Source organism: Podarcis pityusensis, assembly GCF_964106645.2.
Source record: "Podarcis pityusensis genome assembly, chromosome: 13".
NCBI lineage: Eukaryota > Metazoa > Chordata > Lepidosauria > Squamata > Lacertidae > Podarcis > Podarcis pityusensis.
The window spans coordinates 25,079,635-25,100,216 of NC_138038.1; the positions used below are offsets into that span (position 1 = coordinate 25,079,635).

The following is a 20,582-nucleotide window of genomic DNA, read 5'->3' on the forward strand; positions in this document are numbered from 1 at the left end:
CTCGGTTGGGATGGCAGGCTCGGCCGTGCCTCTTGGGTCGACCTCTCGGCAGCTTCTGTTGCCAGGGCCTCCTCCAGAGCGACCTGGAACGTTAGGTCCTTCTTAGCGTAGAGGCGCCGTTGCAGCTTCTCATCCTTCAGGCCACCGACGAGGCGGTCACGAAGCATGTTCTCCAGCTCTGAGAAGTTGCAGAACCGGGCGGCTTGGCGGAGAGAGGTCACAAACCCAGTTATGGTTTCCCCAGGGGCTTGCCGCTTTGCGTAGAAGGCATTTCGACGAGCCACCACTGAGGGCTGCGGCGAAAAGTGCCCCTTCAGCTGTTCCATTATTGTTTTGTATGGAACAGTAGCGACGTCTTCAGGCGCAAGGAGAGCCCGGGCGATTTCAAACGTCTCCTCTCCGCAGACGCTGAAGAATATCGCCCTCTTCTTGGCGTCTTCTTCGTCGGTGACCCCTTTGGCTTCTAGGAGGAAGGTGAAACGGGAGGCGTACGCTTCCCAGTCTCCAGATGCTGGGTTGAATGGCGAGAAGCTGCTGTTGGCTGCCATTCTGAGTTCCTTGTGCCCCGGAGCTGAAGCCTGGATACACGGTGCGAGGCAGCGGTGCGGCAGTTGGCGGTGCTGCGGTGCTGTGTGTGGCAGTCAGCTCAGCGGGATCCCACCTTCGTCGCCAGTGAAATATACTCAGAGTCGCAAAGTGATTACATGCTCTTTATTCAGCTCATAGTGGTGAGGAGGAATGAATAAATGTCCCCTCACAGTATCTGCTTTATATACATTATTTACACAATGGGCTGCACATGATTGGCTAATTCTGGAATTCTACTGTAAGCCAATCAGGTTGTGGATTCACTTCTATCTGGAGCAGGATTGGGTGGTTCCTGCCAACCAATCATACTGCTGCATTGTTCTAGGACCAATCAGACTGCTGCATTCTGAATCCTATTGTTCTAGGACCAATCAGACTGCTGCCTTTTGGATCCTATTGTTCTAGGACCAATCAGACTGCTACAGTTTGGATCCTATTCAACTCAGTACATAACAACGAGTCATCAGCATGTTGATGAAACTTAAGCCCTCTTTCTCCTTTTCATATAAACCAGGTGAGACTCTGAAAGTGTTGATGGTGAACACGTCATAGCTTTGAAACAAATTCAAAGACTTCTGGTGGCTGTGGTTTGTGAAGGGTTGCTGGGAATAGTAACTCTGTGAGGGGTAAACTACAGGGCCCAGAATCCCTTGAGGGAATGTTATAGAAAAAATTGGGGGTTTGGCTTTTGCTGCCCAACTCCCCAAGGGACCGAGTCCCCTAAGTCCATGATCGGTCAAAGATGAACGGATGGAGGCAAGGCAGATCTTTATTTTTCTGTTGCAACAGAGTTCCCTCCCCTCTTTGCAAGGAGGTAAGAGAGACCCAGAAAAATGGTGTGCAAGCCCCTATAAATAGTTTTGAAATTGCCCACCCTATACCACCCCCAAAAACCAGAGGCGTGGGAAGGTCAGGTGGTACCCGGTACAGAAAATTTCTTGTCACCCCCCCACACACACAATTGATTTTTTCTAATTTTTATTTTTGCCTGCAAAAATGGTTTTACATTATTTCATATTTTCTTACAAAGGAATATGGATTCTGGGCCTCTGATAACAAGTAGGCAACTATGGACAGATACTTAAATCTACAGGGTGGATTGTGTTTTGGCTTGTGTTGTTTTATTTATATTTATTGTTTATTTATTTAATAAAATTTATTTTTAAAAACCTGCAAAGTGGTTTACCAAAACAAAAAACAAGAAAACACCACAGCAGTAAAATCAAGAAAAATTAACAATCCTGCTTTAAAACATACAAAAGCTAAAATATTAAGATTAAAATCACTTCAACTTCCTAAGCATCTAGGTGTGCTTGCCTAAAGAAGAATGCTTTTAGCAGGTGCCCGAAAAGAGTCTAGCAAAGGCATGTGCTTTGTTGTAATAGGCGTGGAGTTCCAAAGTGCAGGTGCTGTCACAGTCAACAATGCAGTACAGATATTATGTGGAACCTGTAGTAGTGCTTGAAACTACTGAAGGGGACGGTTTTCTTTATTATGACTTCACCATGCTCTGTATTATCTGAAAAGGAAAACATTTATTTAAAAAACAGGACTGCACAGCAGCAATCTAGTCTCATCATGATCAGTGGGACTTATTCCCGAGCCGACAGTGCATAAGATGGGCTGCAATCCTATGCACCCCTTGCATCCAAGTTGTACCTAAAACTCTGCACCAGAGAATTGTAGAGTTGGAAGGGACCCCTGAGGGTCATCTAGCCAAACCCCTGGGGCAATGCAGGAATCTCAACTAGACCATCCCTGACCGATGACCATCCATCTTCTGTTTTTCCCCTCAGCCAGGACTCAGAACAACGGAGACTGGAGGTGGGGGGAAAGATAAATTTTGACAATGGGACAGATTTGTCAGGCGTGCGCAGGGACAGCTTGAAGACTTTACACAGAGAGGGACCCCACACGGGTTTCCCTGCATGTAACAGTAACAGGCAGGGAGCCAGCTCAGATAGAGAGAAAGACATTGGGGGAGGGGAGGACAAAAGAGTACCAAAGTCCGCCCATTTTATCCTCTTTGAGATGGTGGCACTAGGGCTCTGGGACCACCCTCTTCAAAATATTTACTTGTCTTCATTGTATTGTTACCACTGTTATTCTATAGTACAGATCCTTTTTAAATTAAACACTTTCTCTAAAATTAAAAGTAATCATTAGCATAGTTATCAATGGAAAGGCGAGAGAATAGTCCCTAATAGATACAAGGGAGACACAGATACACAAGCACACAGAAGTAAATAATCCAGCCTTGGGGAAATTTCAGCCTTCACGACATAGGAAAACGGCCAAGTAAACAGCTATTTTCGTGGAGGAAGGCCAAGATATTAACTGATATGCATGAAATTTCATATATAGCTATATAATCCCTAGTGTAGTAAGATAAGACCTTTGCAGCAGGCATTTTCAAAAAAAGGTTTTTAATGAACCGCCCTAGTAGGGCCGTAATTGTTCCTTGATAATTTGTCACCCCCCTCCATGATGGCACCTGGGGAAGCCTGGCCCCTCCACCCCCCCTTTCCTACGCCCCTGCCCAAAACATCACAGAAGGAGGCGGTCTCCAGCAGAATTCTGAGTGTTGCTTCTCTCCTGTCTGCCAGGATACCTGATAATGCCTTACTTGATTGCATTTCCTGGGTAGCCTGGCCATTCCTTTGAGATGGTAAATACTTTAGTTCCTGAATCTCTTACACATATTGATAGTTTGCTCAGCTTAACATATACCTGCCAGACTGTTTTTGCAGGGAAATGTAAGCCCCTACAGTCCAAATACAATTGTAAAGCTTTTCCCGTTTCCTTCCTCCTTGCAGAGAAATATTTGAGGTCAATTTGGGAGAGTCAAAATGGCTTCAGGATTGCTCTCCTGTGCTATTTCAGACACGTGGTTTATGTACTGTAATGATCTCAGGCAGGCAAGCAAGCTTCGATAAGAATTAATGAGTCTCTGGCAGTTTTATGGTACGTTTATTTACAATTAACATCCAGAGAGTGGTTTTGGGCCTGCCACTCTTATCTATGAGTTGGTCACTCTGAGTCTCTGCCCCTTTTGCAGCATGAAGGGTGTCAAAGTCCAGTCCTTCCTCTCTTTTAACCCTTTCAACTCTTCTGCTTTGGGAAGAAGGTGGGTGGACTCCACCCCCCGCTCTCAAACGCAGAGCCCTCTAAATGCTGCCTCCCTCCTGGTTGCATAGCAACCCCCTCAATGCCGTCTATCTCCTCCCCCACTCTGCTTGTGATCTTTCCAAGTCTGCTGCTCTATCTGAGTCTGGGAACTCTTGATGAAGGGGGGCTGAACTAACCCACTCCTGCTCTGTCTGTGGCAGCAATCCCTTGTCTCCAGAGTCAGACTCTGGCTCCCTCTGTATTGGCATTCCTTCATCTCCAGAGTCAGACACTTCCCAGGCTTTCGATTCAGCCACGTCTCTGACATATACTTATGCATGTGTTTGCCTTGTACATTTATGAACATTTATTCTGTATCTGAGACCTTCTTATAACAGAAATAAAATTAACTCTCAAAAGATCATCAAATGATAATGAAATAGAAATTCACACTCAACAATTACAATAATTATTAAACTATGATTTTAAAAAATAACTGCAAGGCACAGTGCATACAATGCCACAATAAATCCCTACTTGAGACCTTTTTTAATCCAGGCAAAAACATTTCCAGTTCCCGAAGCCTTTGATATGTTACCTGAGTTGCTTTTCTTGTACTGGCCTTGCTTCTTATACTTCTGCTGCTTTAACTATGTTGGTTAAATGTACAACTTCCCCCAAAGAATCCTGGGAGCTGTAGTTTGTTAAGGGATGCTGAGTGTTATGTACTGAAGTTCTCACCCTGGGTCAGCAGGGGGATACTGTAGATAGTTTTCACTCAGGTCCACATATGCAAATAAGGGATTGAAAGTGACGTTCAGTGATTGGATAGTTACAGAAAGTTGTTACAGTTGTGTTGTAGTGGAGCTCTATACAGTGGTACCTCGGGTTAAGTACTTAATTCGTTCCGGAGGTCCGTTCTTAACCTGAAACTGTCCTTAACCTGAAGCACCACTTTAGCTAATGGGGCCTCCTGCTGCCACTGCGCCACCTGAGCACGATTTCTGTTCTCATCCTGAAGCAAAGTTCTTAACCTGAAGCACTATTTCTGGGTTAGCGGAGTCTGTAACCTGAAGCGTATGTAACCTGAAGCGTATGTAACCGGAGGTACCACTGTATAAGCAGGCTGGCTAAACCCTTCAGTGCAGTTCTTTTCTGGCCTGTGAATAAACAAGAGCTGTTTGAAGAATCGCTGTGTTGTCTGATATGTTCACCCACAACTTAACACTGAGAGTCGCGGGGAGGCACCTAGTTTCCTCCCCTGCCCCGAGCTACGATTTCTAAAGTGGCTTAACAATCAGAGGGAATGCTGGGAATTGTAATTCTGTGAAGGGAATAGGAGTCTCCTAACAGATCTCGGTAAAGTTCGAACAGATTTGCTCATCCTTATGAGGCATAAACCTGACCTAGATGGTGCAGGATGGTGTTTTCATGTGCCCTGGGTTTGTCTTTGATCTCGTTTGTTGTTGTTTCGTTTGTTTTTTGGTATTGCTTTATTCATCTTCTGGAAGTCACTTTGCGGCAGCACCAGGAAAAATAGATAGAGGGGCACAGATGTGGGCAGCGTGCCTTTTTGTCCAATGTTTGGTTCCTGGAAGAAAGAAAACTCTGTTTGGGGACAGAGGCAAGTTACTTATTGCAGGGGGTGCTTCCCCTCCTCTGGTGGTCCTTGCGTGCTTTGTGGGCCTTCCTGGGTGAAAAGCGGGGGCTCGTAAGAATATAAATATATATGACACCTGTTCCTCGGAGACCACAGAGAAAGCCATTTTTCACCCTTTGCCAGAGGATGACTAGTAACAATTCATTCTGCAGGTTGTTCTTCTCGAAAAGGGCAAAGATCTCCTTATCACTTGGGCCATCTGCATTCTCTCAGGGCAGCAGGAAGCACCTGAGGCTATCAAGGGCCCCCGCAGTGAGGCTGTGCTCCAGGCAGGAGAAGGAACAGCAAGTAAAATCTCAGCCTCTGAGCGCAACGCATCATGTGCTCCGTCCTTGCAAGGGTATGAGGGCTGAGCCAAAAAGAAAAAAAAAGAAAGGAAGTTCCTATAAATTGCTCTTCTCATAGCATCATTCTAAGCTCCCTTTCACTAGCTGTCATTGTCTGGTTTCGTGGCAAGTTAGCAAAAGGCCATGGACAGAGGTAAGTCCTCTTTCTCTCTCTCTCTCAACCTCAACTTCAGGGTTCAAATTGAGTCAGAAGCTAGCTTCTGAACCTGTTTCTAGCTCCAAGGCTACTTGGGAACAATCACAATGGCAGTGTGTTTCTGGGCATGTGCAGAGTAGAATTGGCTTGCCATTAAACGATGGCAGCCTTGTGCTCAGACACCCATCTGGGAATGGGGGCAAGGGCTTCCAAGTGGAGGGGGGGTCAGGTTTAAAAGCCCTGCCATCTCTCCTTCCTTGGAAGGTGTGTGTTTCAATGAACACAATGTGCTACTTACTGCCTTGCCTTGGCTCCCAGGACAGCTGTTAAAAGAAGCCCAAATTTCAAATTACAAGACAGAGGAAAGGACCACAATGTGGTGTTTTGATTTATTCATGTTAAAAACCTCTTCTGTTAAAAGTGATAAACTCCACCCCGCTCTCATTTCTAAAGCCAGGGGGTATAGAGGCTCAGACTATCTTTTCTGAACAGGAAGCCCCTAATCTCTAAGGACCTACACACTCAGTGATAAGTGAGGCTTTCTGTGCATGCTCAATGGCACATACTTCTGAATGAGATGCCACTTTGATAGGAAAAATAAACATATATGTGTTTTTCCCCAGCAACATTGGTTTGAATGATGTCAGTTCTGTTTTCTGTTGTAAATAATAATAATAATAATAATATAAATCACAAAGGGGGGAATAAGGAATGAACTGGGCAAACTGCTTTAGATAAGATGAAGCAGAGCTCATGCTTGCTTGGAAAGCTGCTTTTTGTAGTCCTCTGGGCACAATGCAAAGCGCAGTTTTGGACTTCCAAACCTCCTGTCTTATGGTCACAAGCTTTGGCGACCATAGGATAGGTGTCAGCAACTGCTACCCTAGGGCCAACTCTGGCCTTGCAACTGCCATCCTTGAGGCGGAGGGGGAGCAGGGGTTGGGGGAAGCAGCAGCTATGACGGGGGCACACCTGCCAGCAATATAATTTGCCTGGAGTGGTGGTGCAGCCATCGTCTACAACTCCCCCTTCGAAACAGCCATCCAGTGAAACCACTTTTGAACCTTAGAAACCACCTCCTCCCCTCTACGAAAATAAATCCCAAATCACAGCCCTGTTTATCACAGCTAGCGCATGATCTGTCCTCGTTGCAGCCTTTTCTATAAGCATTTCAGAGTGGGCATGAACAACTTTGCTGAAAGACCATGATATTTCACTTAAATTTGCAGGGCTGCCTTCTCTTCATGTCCTCCTCTGTGTCGTCCCAGCCGTTTTCTGTGTCACTGTGTACATTGTGTTTCCCTCCTCTAGATAAAAAGCTGAGAGCGGTCATCGTTTTGAACTTGCCTCTCCTTTTCCAGGTAAGGAGCTGACCCAAATGGCCGGTGTCCCTTGAGCACTGCTGCTGTGGGGTGAAGTCATTTGATACAGAGTCTGTTGCATGTTCCCTTGCTCCACCTTCCCATGTCAGTAAAGGGAAGAAGTTGGGCAATGGGAAGGATTAAAGGTTCAGGGTGCTTGACAAATGGCCACTGGGCAATAGAAATTTGATTCGGCTTACATTTAAAGGCGAGCCTAGCTGGACCGCATGCTCTGCAGAGACGCATGCACCAGACCACAGCCATCCTTTGAAATCCACACTTCTCAGAATCTTGCCAAACCGTTCTCTGGCCAAGCAATGCGTACAAAAATGCATATACTCAAGTCAAGTGTGCAGGTGGGTGCATACATTACTAAAACATAACCTACAGAGATGAATGATTTTAGCAAAAGTTAGCAAAACCGCATACCCAAGAATGTGCTCATTAGGAGAAATCTGAGCTAAAACGCTGGTGAATTTTCATGAGGACTATTTTTATTGGTTATAGATTAGTAATTGTTTATTGTAATTGATAAGTGTAAACTGTTTAATTACGATTTGCTGATGTTAAATTTTACTGCTTACTATTGAATTCCAATGGATTATTGAATATCGCTTTATTGGATATAAGTTGTTTATTTTTAAAGTTATTGTGATTTTTTAAATATCGGATCAGATTGTTACTATTAATGTTTGACATTTTATTATTATTATTTATATGAGTTGGAAGCTGCCTAGAGTGGCTGGGGCAACTCAGCCAGATGGGTGGGGTATAAATAAATACATTATTATTATTATTATTATTATTATTATTATTATTAAGATTGCCAAAATGTAGAGAACTGAAGTTTAGATTGGAAAAATGGGGAATGGAAAAGGGGCAGCTTTTCCCATCCTCCTGGGCAACCATCTCAAGGCGCATTTTATTCCCACCTCTGAAGAAAGGCGTGTTGCTAAGTTGTGAACTGAGGTTGACTCTGGAGCTCCTCTTTTCCCTCATTCTCACTTTCATGAGGCTCTCACTCTCTCTCTCTTGCACACACACACACATTCAAGGGAGAGGGTGGAGGTGTTTGGTGGTGGGCTGCCTCTCCTTCCTTTCTCTTTGGGCGATGCTCCTTCTGCAGGTCCACCCACAGGATGTGGTAGGAGCCCTCGCTCACAAGCCCACCGCAAGGTTTTCTTGCAGGCCTCAGAGCTCGGTGTGTTTTCCCTTTTAAACTTTGTGTGGCCAGTTCGCCTCCCAACCCACTGTGGTTCTTTCTCTCTGCACCTCTGCCACTCCTCACACCCGCCATGTGTGCAGTACATGCCCCTTCTCCCTCCCTCATTCACTACAGATCCCATTCCCCTCTCTTTTGCTCTGCCTCTCCTTACTATTTTTGCAACAAAACACACCAGCAAAGTCCCCAGCAGTTCCTGTCCCTTTCTCCACCCCTGCTTCCCATTGACCCTGTTCCTTCTCCATCTCCATCCTCCCTACCCCTATCTGAAACCAAACCATGTTGCAGACACAGGGCCAGATTTAGGTTTGCTGAGGCCCTAAGCTACTGAAGGTAATGGGGCCCTTTAGATGTCCAGCTGTCCTTTGTCAACAACAAATTGTCACTGTTTTTTGTGTTGAATATATGCTATATGGTAATTTATGGACCTAATAGGTACAATGGTACCTCGAGTTACAGACGCTTCAGGTTACAGATGCTTCAGGTTAGACTCCGCTAACCCAGAAATAGCACCTCGTGTTAAGAACTTTACCTCAGGATGAGAACAGAAATTGCGCGGCAGCAGCAGGAGGCCCCATTAGCTAAAGTGGTACTTCAGGTTAAGAACAGTTTTAGGTTAGGAACAGACCTCCATAACAAATTAAGTTCTTAACCTGAGGTACTGCTGTATCTAAAGCCATCTGCACATGTTGACGCGCAACCAGTCCATGCAGAATGTAGGCACCCTATATATAGAAATGAGCAAACCAGTGATATTTTAGGGAGCAGGCTAGCAGGCGGGGCCCATTACTTACTTTATGTAGGTTTTATTTTATTTCTTTTTTATCTTATATTTTGGAAATGTACATCCAGGTTTGTTTTTTTCTTTAAATTTTTTTGGGGGCCCCCAAGAGAGTGAGGCCCTAAGCTATAGCTTGTTTAGCTTATACGTAAATCCTGCACTGCTCAGACTCAGTCCTGGAATATCATGCTCCTTCTACGTTTGAAAATGGGCAGCCCCAATGTGTTGTTTTCACTGTCTGGAATTTCCAGTGCAAATGTCAGGGAAACACACAGCAGCTTCCCATGTGACATAGTAAGGGACTGTAAAGACATGAATCACAGATCACATGCTGTGGTCACCCACAAGTGGCAGAGGGATTTGGAATACCCTTTTCTGAGTGGAGGGAAAGCTTTTGACCACAAAACAGGCTTTTAAAACCTGTTATCTTAAGAGTGCCGACATCATGTCAAAGTTAACCAAAGGGATGGTGGACACTTAGCTATGGTTTGGTGTGATGTCTGAGCTGATAAACCATAGTTTGTCAGAGGCCAGCTAACCTGAATCAGAAACCATGGTTTGAAGTGCATGAACAGACCATGGCTTGTGCTAATTATGGTTTAGCATGATGACAGAACTCATAATGACCTTCCTTATGGTTACTTCTCTGCTGCCAAAGATTGGTGCGCCAAGGGATGGGTGGATTTTTGGTTTGGGTTCATGTCAATTTTGCATATGTTCATTCCTAAGTCTTTCCCACCATTTCCCCACATTAATCTGCGCTAAAATTTGTATTGAAATACTGCTTTATGATGAAGTACCTAGCTGATACATATTTTATCTCACGGTACACCTTTCTTGAGGTATTTTAGTCAGAAATACACATGCTTTTGGGGAGTTGGTTCCCCCTCCCTTAATACCATGAATTGCATCACAAAATCCCAAGCAATGCAAAATCCAAAGGATAATGAAGCCCTAATCCACACCTTTAAAAAGTAGAGACATCACCTTGCCAACAAAGTTCCGTATAGTAAAAGCTATGGTTTTCCCAGTAGTGATGTATGGAAGTGAGAGCTGGACCATAAAGAAGGCTGATTGCTTTTGAATTATGGTGCTGGAGGAGACTCTTGAGAGTCCCTTGGACTGCAAGAAGAACAAACCTATCCATTCTTACGGAAATGAGTGCTCACTGGAAGGACAGATCCTGAAGCTGAGGCTCCAATACTTTGGCCACCTCATGAGAAGAGAAGACTCCCTGGAAAAGACCCTGATGTTGGGAAAGATGGAGGGCACAAGGAGAAGGGGACGACAGAGGACGAGGTGGTTGGACAGTGTTCTCGAAGCTACCAGCATGAGTTTGACCAAACTGCGGGAGGCAGTGGATGACAGGAGTGCCTGGCGTGCTCTGGTCCATGGGGTCACGAAGAGTCGGACACGACTAAATGACTAAACAACAACAACAACAATCCACACCTAGGTCTAGGAAGTGAGAATCAGGGCAGTTCAATTCGCATAACTTGAATTCCCCAAGCATTCTCAGCTTGCTTTCTTAATTTATTCTTGCATTTCTATCTCACTTTTCCTCCACACCATTTTATCCTCACAGCAACCCTGTGAGGTAGGCTAAGAGATTGCAACTGGCCCAAGATGATCATGACAACAACAATACTTTTATTTTTTGTACCCCACCCATCTGACTGGGTTGCCCTAGTGGGCTTCATGTGGCTGAGTGGGGATTTGAACCCTGGTCGCCCAGGGTATCATCCCCATGTATGCTACCTTGAGCTTCTTGGAGGAAAGGTGAAATATAAATAAGTAAATGAGTGAATATATACACTTTCCCACCCGTAAATATATTCACAGATAGGCACTCCAGACCACATCACTTGCAATGGCGGTTCTGATGCCTCTTCTCCGTTAGATTTATTCACGCACAATCTTCTCATTCTGAACTTCGCCAGCAGGATCATGTCCCTAGTGGTGTCGGTTAAGCAGCATGAGGAATGTAGTGGAGAAAATATTTGTTCCATGAAACAGGTACTTTTCTCAGGGCAAAACCCAGCAATGGGACCCTAATCTGGACTGCTGTCCAAGACCAGGTATAGATCACATAAACCAGGAATACAGTGGTACCTCAGGTTAAGTACTTAATTCGTTCCGGAGGTCCGTACTTAACCTGAAACTGTTCTTAACCTGAAGCACCACTTTAGCTAATGGGGCCTCCTGCTGCTGCTGCGCTGCCGGAGCCCGATTTCTGTTCTTATCCTGAAGCAAAGTGCTTAACCTGAAGCACTATTTCTGGGTTAGTGGAGTGTGTAACCTGAAGTGTATGTAACCTGAAGCGTGTGTAACCCGAGGTACCACTGTATTGGAAGGGGTGCCCTCCAGATGGGGTTGGACTCCAACTCCCATCAGCCCCAACCAGCAAGGATGATGGGAGCTGGAGTCCATCAACCTTTGAAAGGGGAATTCCATGCACTACCTTTGGCGTTAGCTTTTTATTGTGAGTGAAACAGCTGGTGCAGACACACCTTTGTTTTTGAAATATTTCTACCACCATCCCCAGAACATCTTTTGTAATGATGTTTAGCGTGTATGTAGCATTTTCTGAGTGTTTTAAGGTGTTTTGCCCACATTATCAATACTGTAATCTCTACACAACAGCCCTTGGCAGGAGATCAATGTTATTATCTGTATACTGCAGATAAAGAACTGAGAAAGAGTGGCTCATTTAACACCCACACCTGCTGAGCTCATGATAGGGATAAGATCTGAACCAGGAATTACATGGTTTCTAGCTCAGGTCCTAAGACACAACCGTGGCCCAGCTACTGCCTGGGAGCAGGTCCTGTTGAATTCAAAAGTAGGCAGCTATAGGATTCTGCTCTATCTCAGTTAACTGTGCCAGTAGCTAAGGAAGCATCCTTCATTTTTATTTTATTTCGTTGGGAAACTTTGGTGTAAGTACTGCACATCACATTGTCCTTATGTGGGGTCAGAAACTCCAAGTTTGAAAAAGAGAACCTCTTCTGCCTATGACGACATCCTCAAAAAGGAATGAACCAGTCGCACGTGACCCTTCATAAGGCAACGCTCACATGTCCTAATCAGAATTTCCTCCTTGGTATCTCACAGGCCCAAATGTGGCAATTTTCAAAACTTTAACCACTGTCATGAATTGTTGTTCCATCTGAAAATGGCACGCATTCCCTAAAGATAGAGTTGTTGTTTCTCCCCATTGATTTGCATCAGTTGTTTCCCCCCCTCCCCAGAAGTCGATAACCCTGCCATAAACTCATTTTAGTGATCCCCATGTGCCTCTTTTTACTGAGGACAATTCTCTATTCGACCGTGGAACAGTCTTCCTCGGGAGGTGGTGGACTCTCATTCATTGGAGGTTTTTTTGTTTTGTTTTGTTTTAAATATTTTTATTAGTTTTTTAACATATCATTTTCAACAATTATTAAGCATACTTTTATATCTTATTCAATTTTTTTGACTTCCATCAATCACATCTGAAAATTTTCCAATCTTTCCCACTTAATTTACATTTCTTACTTTCACTATTACATGAAAATATCATAACTAATATCTCTCTTCTTTCTCTTCTTTGCAATATTTCATATATTCCTCCTTACAAAACTTCTTGTAGTCCTACTAGCGTAATTTATTTATTACAGTTGCTCTTCAAATAATTCGTATATTTCTTCCAATCTTCTGTGAATCTCTGGTCCCGAAGGTTTCGAATCCTTCCTGTCATTTTGTCCAATTCTGCGTAGTCCATTAATTTCGTCTGCCATTCTTCTTTCGTTGGTATTTCTTCTTCCTTCCATTTCTGGGCCAACAATACTCTTGCCCATTCATTCATTCATTGGAGGTTTTTAAAGCAGAGGTGCTTTAGCTGAGATTCCTGAATTGCAGGGGGTTGGACTAGATGACCCTCAGGGTCCCTTCCAACTCTACGATTCTATGATTTTATTGGAGAAGGTGCCCAGACAAAGTCAAATTTAAAGGTAAAAAAAAACTTTAAGAGGCGAGTGCAGGAGGGGCCCCCAGCATTGCCCATCACCTGGGAGCACCAGGGCAGCAAACTGAGCTGGCACAGTGCAGGTAGCTACGTCAGAGTGAGTTGCTCTATGGAGAGACATGCACATCTATATGAACACAGCAATAGTTATTTCTGCATTTGCATCTATAAATATAAATTAGCCTGTGCATTTTGTTTGCACGTCTGTGTCAACAGTGCATTTCTAGGCAATACATTTCCTCTTTTTCTGGCAATGTAATTTTTGCTTGGCTATACAATTCCTGGAAAGCTTAGTTTCTGTAAGCATATGCCTGTTAGGTGGCAGGCATTTTCTGCAAAATAAAAATGCTTTCAAACGTCACATACTGAAAATTCCCTTTACGTAGAAGTCATCCTGTCTTGGTGGGTGGGAGAAAAAATGGTTCTACGGAAGTGGTTCCCAGCTGGTGGCTCACAGACTCCAGGGAGTCGGCGTAACCCACCCAGGGGATCTGTGGTGCCATTTGCACAACAAAAACTACTAGAGAGATATCATAGTTTTCAAAAATAGGGGGTCCATGTAGCTTGGCTTTTGCAAAACAAGGGGGTCTGCAGTACTTAGCTGATGGAGAACCACTGTGCTACAGTGTCAATCAGAGAGAAAGGGACCTGAAGGTCAAACCGGGTGTGACGTTATTCACGTCTTCAGTCCTTACACAGCAGGTCTGTTAAATAATTAGCCACTATGGTGGGGCTCATACTGGGAAGCTGATGGGGAGCAGGGGCGTTTTAACCCTTTTGCCCTTCAAACCAAATCTGGATTGGGACCAAGTGCTGAAATTTGAAAGGAAGTGTGCACAGGAAGCCAAACAGATGTCTTATAAGCCTGCCCCCAAAACACAGAACCCACTTCTGTTCTCCCAACACACACACACACACACACACACACACACACACCAGTGCCCCTGCGGAGTGTTCTTCTTGAGACCACACAATTTACCCTCTTCTCTAATACTCTTTCCACTTGGGGCTGCAGGGATGAGCAACAGAGAGAGTAGCTCTTATTTGCTCCAATCTCAGTCCTGTATTTTTTTATCTACATCGCAGATAGTCAGCAGGGCAACGGCTGTCCTCATTGCTGAGTGTTTCAGTCCATCTCGCTTATTTTAAGTAGCACACTGGCAACTTGCATTGGAAGAAAAGCTTCCATTGGTGCACATTTGAACCTTTCCAACTTGGGTGGCTTTACAAAGAGGATTAATCAAACTCTTGGCTGTGAATGGCTAGCTATGATGGCATTGGGGCATGAACCCTCCAATCTCTGTGACACCTCCCTCCCCAATCTGGAGAACCCCTGAGCTCATGGTCCCCCGTCCCCATCCCTATTTGCTTTCTAAACTGCCTTTAATGCAGTTACTAATCGTGTGAATGGCTGCTCATCTAATGTGGAACCTAGAGACTTAAAAGTGGGCATCCACTCATCCCAGGAAATCCTTGGAACTGTAGTCTGTGTGTGTGGCTAGATAGCTCTGAGAGCACCCTCATCTAGCAATGACCTCCAGGACACCTTCATAGGATCATAGAATTGTAGAGTTGGAAGGTACCCCAAGGGACATCTAGTCCAACCCCCAACAATGCAGGAATCTCAACTAAAGTATCCATGACAGATGGCCATCCAACCTCTGCTTAAAAACTTCCCAGGAAGGAGAGTCCACAATCTCCTGAGGGAAACTGTTCCACTGTCGAACAGGTCATACTGTCAGAAAGTTATTTCTGGTGCTTAGTCGAAATCTCCTTTCTTGTAACTTGAAGCCATTGGTTCGAGTCCTACCCTCCAGAGCAGGAGAAAACAACCTTGCTCTATCCCCCATGTGATAGCCCTTTAGATATTTGGAGATGGCTATCATATCTCCTCCCAGTCTCCTCTTTTCCAGACTAAACATACCCAGCTGCCTCAACCATTCCTCATAAGGCTTGGTTTCCAGTCCCTTGGTCATCTTGGTCACCCTCCTCTGCACACATTCCAGCTTCTTAAATTGTAGCACCTAGAATTGGACACAGTACTGCAAGTGCGGTCTGACCAAGGCAGAATAGAGCGGTACTATTACTTCCCTTGACCAGGACACTATACTTCTGTTGATGCAGCCTAGAATATTATTAGCATTTTTGTTGCTGCTGCATCACACAATTGACCTACTTGTGATCTACTAAGACCACTAGATCCTTTTGAGAAGCCATGATAGTTAAACTGCAAATCAAACAATTATACCTGGATATAATTCCTCAATGAATGTGCCCCCTGATCTGAAGATTGCTTCCTGGGTTGTTGTTTTTTTGGGGGGGTTCACTTGGCAAATGCTGCAGAGATGTTATCCCCTCCAGTATGTAAGTTGTAACTGATTCTTTTATCTGCCTCCTAGCTGTGCATGAGCCAGACTGTGACAGCTGAATACGACTACAATAGCAACTTCACGATTGACTACGATGCGTATGCAGACATCTGCAAGAAGGATGAGATCCGGCGATTCCGTGCAGTTTTCTTACCCGTTGTATATTCCCTTGTGTGTTTTGTGGGGCTGGCAGGCAACTGCCTGGTCATGGTGACGTACATCTACTTCAAGAGGCTCAAGACGATGACAGATATCTACCTCCTCAACCTCGCCATAGCGGACATCCTCTTCCTGCTGACTCTCCCCTTCTGGGCCTTCAGCGCAGCAAAGTATTGGGTCTTTAAGGAGTTTGGTTGCAAAGCCATCCATTGCATCTGCCAGATGAGCTTCTTTAGCGGAATGTTGCTGCTGCTCTCCATCAGCATCGACAGGTATTTCGCCATTGTCCAGGCCCCCTCAGCCCACCGCCTTCGGTCCCAGAGAGTTTTCGCCAGCAAGGTCACCTGCCTCTCCATTTGGATCCTAGCTTTCGTCCTCGCCATCCCTGAGCTGGTCCACAGGGGCATCTATGAGTCTGACCAACAGAAGCCACGCTGCAGCATCCTAGCATACAACTTGCTGGCCTTCAGCACCGGCATCAGGATTTGCCAGATGCTCTTTGGCTTCCTGATGCCTCTCCTAGTGATGACGTTCTGCTACTGTGTCATCATCAGGACCTTGTTCCAAGCCCGGAGCTTCGAGAAGAACCGGGCGATCAAGGTCCTCATTGCTGTGATGGTGGTCTTTGTCCTCTTCCAGCTGCCCTACAATGGCGTCGTGCTAGCTGAGACCATCTCGGCCTTCAACCACACCAATGGCGAATGCGAAGTCATCAAGCGCATGGATGTGGCCAATGACGTGACGTACGGCCTGGCGTGCTTCCGCTGCTGCCTCAACCCCTTCCTGTACGCCTTCATAGGTGTCAAGTTCCGCAATGACCTGCTCCGGCTCCTCAAGAACCTGGGCTGCATCAGCCAAGCGCAGCTCTGGCAGTGGTCAACGTACCGGGATAACACAAGGTGCTCCATTGCCACGGAAACTGACACCACCACCACTTTCTACCCCTGAAAGGCCCCATGGACCGCCAGTCAACTTGGTGTCACAACAGCAGCCTTTTCCATTGGCCAGCATGAGAGATTGACACTTGGGACCTTTGAATCTCACCCGGTGGGTAGGTTTCCAAGTTGCCTGAAGGGCCCAACGTACCGCCCCCCTCCTCCACAGATCAACTCACATAATTCAGACTGTTGTATAAAGAGATGTGGACTGCAGAAAAGTTGCTCACGGATCTCAAGGAAGTGAGCTGATGGCGGGGACAAAACTCTTCCTATGAACTAGAAGAGTGAGCCTAAATCAGGGTTTCCCAAATGTGGGTTTCCACCTGTAGAAATGTGGGTTTCTACAATACCCATCACCCCCTGACCACTGGTCCTGCTAGCTAGGGATGATGGGAGTTGTAGTCCAAAAACAGCTGTAGTCACAAGTTTGGGAAACCCTGGCCTAAATGAATGTAAGCAAAGTTGTGTTGGATCAGGCCAAAGGCCTATCTATCTAGTCCAGCATTACTGTTCTCACAGTGGCCAGGTACCTGTGTGAAGCCCACTGCCTTCTCACACAGGACTTGGTCAACGGGCCCCTCCCTAGCTTTGTCTGTGGGACTCTCTGTCATTTCTCTGTGGTGAGGTAAACACAGTCTGCAGCTGCTCAGGGGCCCATTTAATCTACTCTTACTGAATATTATCATGTGTTTTCTAGCAGATTGCTGTGAACACAGTAATCCCTGGGGGTTTGCCTTAATGCAATACCTGTCCAGAGTCTCAGACTTGTCAGAGGAATGTTAATAGCTCGTGATGTTCAGGAAATGGTCTCTCAGCAGGAGCCAAATGTTAGAAGACGGCCTCTTGAGACAAGAATATGTTCTAAATAGGAGAAACCCAGGAGAGATTGGGTGATGCAGCAAACCTTCCCTATTCCCTCAAGTTATGGAAGATTTGTGTTGGGGAGAGAAGCTGCGGTTAGTGACTGGGACTCAGAAGAGATCTTTGAACTCAGGAAAGTACTATTTTGAGGGCTGCCTCTCTAGCAGTCTGATGTGGGACCGTAGCATTTGCTGCTTGTAAGAGGGTTAAGCTGTGCCTCCACCTATGTTCAACTTGTACATTTATAAATAAACTCAAAATATTAACAGACACACCATAAGCCTCTGATTATCTCTCCCTTCAAGAGGAATCAAGTGCTGCCCTTGGAACTTCTCTTCTCTTACTATTATTATTGCCTTCTAAACCACTGCCTCTTGGCAATTTGCATATAAGAGAATTCAAAGCAGTTAAAACCGCAAAAGGTACATTTAAAACATGACCGGAAGCCTGACAAGCTCATGGAAAACCCACATTGGTCCAGCTGGGGAAAGCCTGTTGGAACGGGGGGGGGAATGTCTTTAATTGTTTCCAGGAAATGCAGTTATTGGCCACCTGTCCCTGGGCGCCAGGAAGACTTCCATAGAACAGGGGCAGCCGCACTTAAAGCCCTGCTCTGAGTTACTGTGGGATGCAGCTTATGAGATCTTTGAAACTTGCAAGAGAAACTCGTCCACCAACCTCCAGGTGTGTAGGGGGCGTGGGGGATGCAGGGAAGTGAGGAGTCCTGGGCTTCCAACTATGAAGCCTTTGGGGATAACACAGCGCCACAAGTGAGTCATCCCCAGCGCCGGATTTACGTATAAGCTAAACGAGCTATAGCTTAAGGCTCTTGGGGCTCCCCAAAAAAAAATAAAGGAAAAAACCTGGATGTACATTTCCAAAATATAAGATAAAAAACAAATAAAAATACAACCTACATACAGCAACAGTGTTTTGTGTTGTGTAGGCTCCTATGATGTAAGTCATGGGCCCCGCCTGCTAGCCTGCTCCCTAAAATATAACTGGTTTTCTCCTTTCTACATATAGAGTGCCTGCATTCTGCATGGACTGGTAGCATGGCAACGTGTGCAAATGACTTTAGATACCTTTTAGGTCCATAAATTACCATATAGCATATATTCAACACAAAAAACAGTGGCAATTTGTTGTTGACAAAGGACAGCTGGACATATAAAGGGCCCCATTGCCTTCAGTAGCTTAGGGCCTCATCAAACCTAAATCCGGCCCTGGGCATCCCACACCAGAGATGTTCTTCCAGTGCAAAACTTAACTGCCCACCTCGGGAATGGGGAATTCTCTGTAGTTTGCTGGATTGCCATTAGCCGCAATGGCAGGGGCTGAGGGGAGTTGCAGTGCAAGGGCCCCCTCCGGCCATCCTTTTCATCATGCATTCATGACGATTTGTGCTTGGGATGTTATTGGGGCAGTTACACCCGATCCTCCTTTCAATGCTATCTGCACCTGTAAAAAAGGAAGGAGCGGATCTGCTTCTTTTCCAATTAGTGCATGCCCATAACTTTTTTTTTTTTTTTTTTACACCACAAATGTCTCGAGGGTGGTGTTCTGCCTAGACACTGAGATCCAACTCTGAGGGCCTTCTGGTGGTTCCCTCACTGTGAGAAGCAAAGTTACAGGGAACTAGGCAGAGGGCCTTCTGGATAGTGGCACCCACCCTGTGGAACGCCCTCCCACCAGATGTCAAGGAAATAAACAACTATTTGACTTTTAGAAGACATCTGAAGGCAGCCCTGTTTAGGGAAGTTTTTAATGTTTGATCTTTTATTATCTTGTTGGAAGCTGCCCAGAGTGGCTGGGGAGGCGGGGGGCCACTAGGGGGCGCATTGGAAGATGGCCGACAATACCGTCTCTCCAACCCACACGGGGTACTTAAGAGGCTGTTATGGGAGTAGGCAGCCTCCCTTGTTGCCCCAAGGAAATGGGGAACATTGCCCTTGCCTGCTGTGCCCATAAATCACCCCCTAATTCGAAAGAAGGGGGTGAGGGCCCTAGGCAGAATGCCCCCGTGTGGACATCGGCTCTCCTGGACGCTGTCTCTGATCGCGCACTAGTTGCAGCAATTTGGAATAATTAATTACAAAAGAAGCAAATGTACATATTTCAAGTGAAGAAGAGGAGTGAAGTCTGCTAATTTAAGTGACCTCTGCGAAAGAAGACGGGCTGGAGAAACAGGAATATTTTACGATGAAGATACACCAAAGGCGGGGTATGTTGACAACGGGGCTGAATGGGGGGGAAAAACCTTTTTTACTTTCCTTCTATGTGATTTACAAGAACCCCTTCTCATTAGAACCGTCGGTTGAACTAACCCAAGCAGGATGATTAAGGTCTGTGTGGAGATAAACTTTAACCAAAAGTATGCTTTATGGAGACCGAGAAGCAATAAGAGCTTTTGGGAATGGCGCAGCAATTAATTCGGAGTCGCCATCTTGCCAAAGGAATTATAGCCAGGAGGAAGAACGGATTTGTTTTCAGACTGCATTCCTAGTGAATCTCCTCAGAGGTTTTGAGAAAGGAGGCAGATTGGTGAAGATTAATGACGCTAAGACTGTTTTGATGTATGGAAGTGATGTTATATGGAAAACGTCTGGATATGGCTACTGGATAAAAAAAATAATATCCACGCAGGATTACAAACTGTTCTAACCAGCTTGCGGAGACTATCAGAGGTCACAAAGAGAAAGGAAAAATATATGAAAATAACAACAAGAGATGCGGAAAAATAATAAGGACTGGATAGTACTGTGAACATCATAAGGTTAGATTTGTGGACGTTAAAACAGCAGTAAGAAGCAAGAAGTTGATTGGATCCCTTTGGAACTTGAAATATGGGTACCCCCAATAAAAATTTAAAATTCAGCTGTGTAATTTGGAATTTATGTAATTTGGTTTGATTTGATGTGATTGGTCGGTTAATAAAAAATTATTCTTAAAAAAAAAACAGAGTGGCTGGGGAAGCCCGGCCAGGGCTATAAGTATTATTATTATTATTATTATTATTATTATTAATTTTGCCCCACACTGGGAG

The 20,582-nt window shown here is 45.2% G+C and overlaps 1 protein-coding gene across 2 annotated transcripts; it reads left to right on the forward strand.

Annotated features, from left to right (window-relative positions):
* The first annotated feature begins 1,063 nt into the window (after positions 1 to 1,063).
* Positions 1,064 to 17,808, forward strand: CCR7 (C-C motif chemokine receptor 7). 2 transcript variants are annotated; one of them, XM_080978353.1, is made up of 3 exons: positions 1,064 to 1,402; positions 7,151 to 7,200; positions 15,609 to 17,808. In XM_080978353.1, the coding sequence occupies exons 1-3, from the start codon at positions 1,339 to 1,341 to the stop codon at positions 16,683 to 16,685; spliced, it is 1,191 nt and encodes a 396-aa protein (XP_080834479.1). In that variant the 5' UTR covers positions 1,064 to 1,338; the 3' UTR covers positions 16,686 to 17,808. The 2 variants fall into 2 exon arrangements, with proteins under 2 accessions (XP_080834479.1, XP_080834480.1); XM_080978354.1 differs by lacking the exon at positions 1,064 to 1,402 and adding an exon at positions 5,676 to 5,836.
* The last annotated feature ends 2,774 nt before the right edge of the window (positions 17,809 to 20,582 follow it).

Excerpts from the sequence above, each read along its gene's own strand:
- CCR7 (XM_080978353.1), top strand. The coding sequence starts at position 1,339 with ATGGAGGCAAGGCAGATCTTTATTTTTCTGTTGCAACAGAGTTCCCTC. Across the intron at positions 1,403-7,150 it reads CCTCCCCTCTTTGCAAGGAG|ATAAAAAGCTGAGAGCGGTC; the intron begins GTAAGAGAGACC and ends TCCCTCCTCTAG. Across the intron at positions 7,201-15,608 it reads ACTTGCCTCTCCTTTTCCAG|CTGTGCATGAGCCAGACTGT; the intron begins GTAAGGAGCTGA and ends TCTGCCTCCTAG.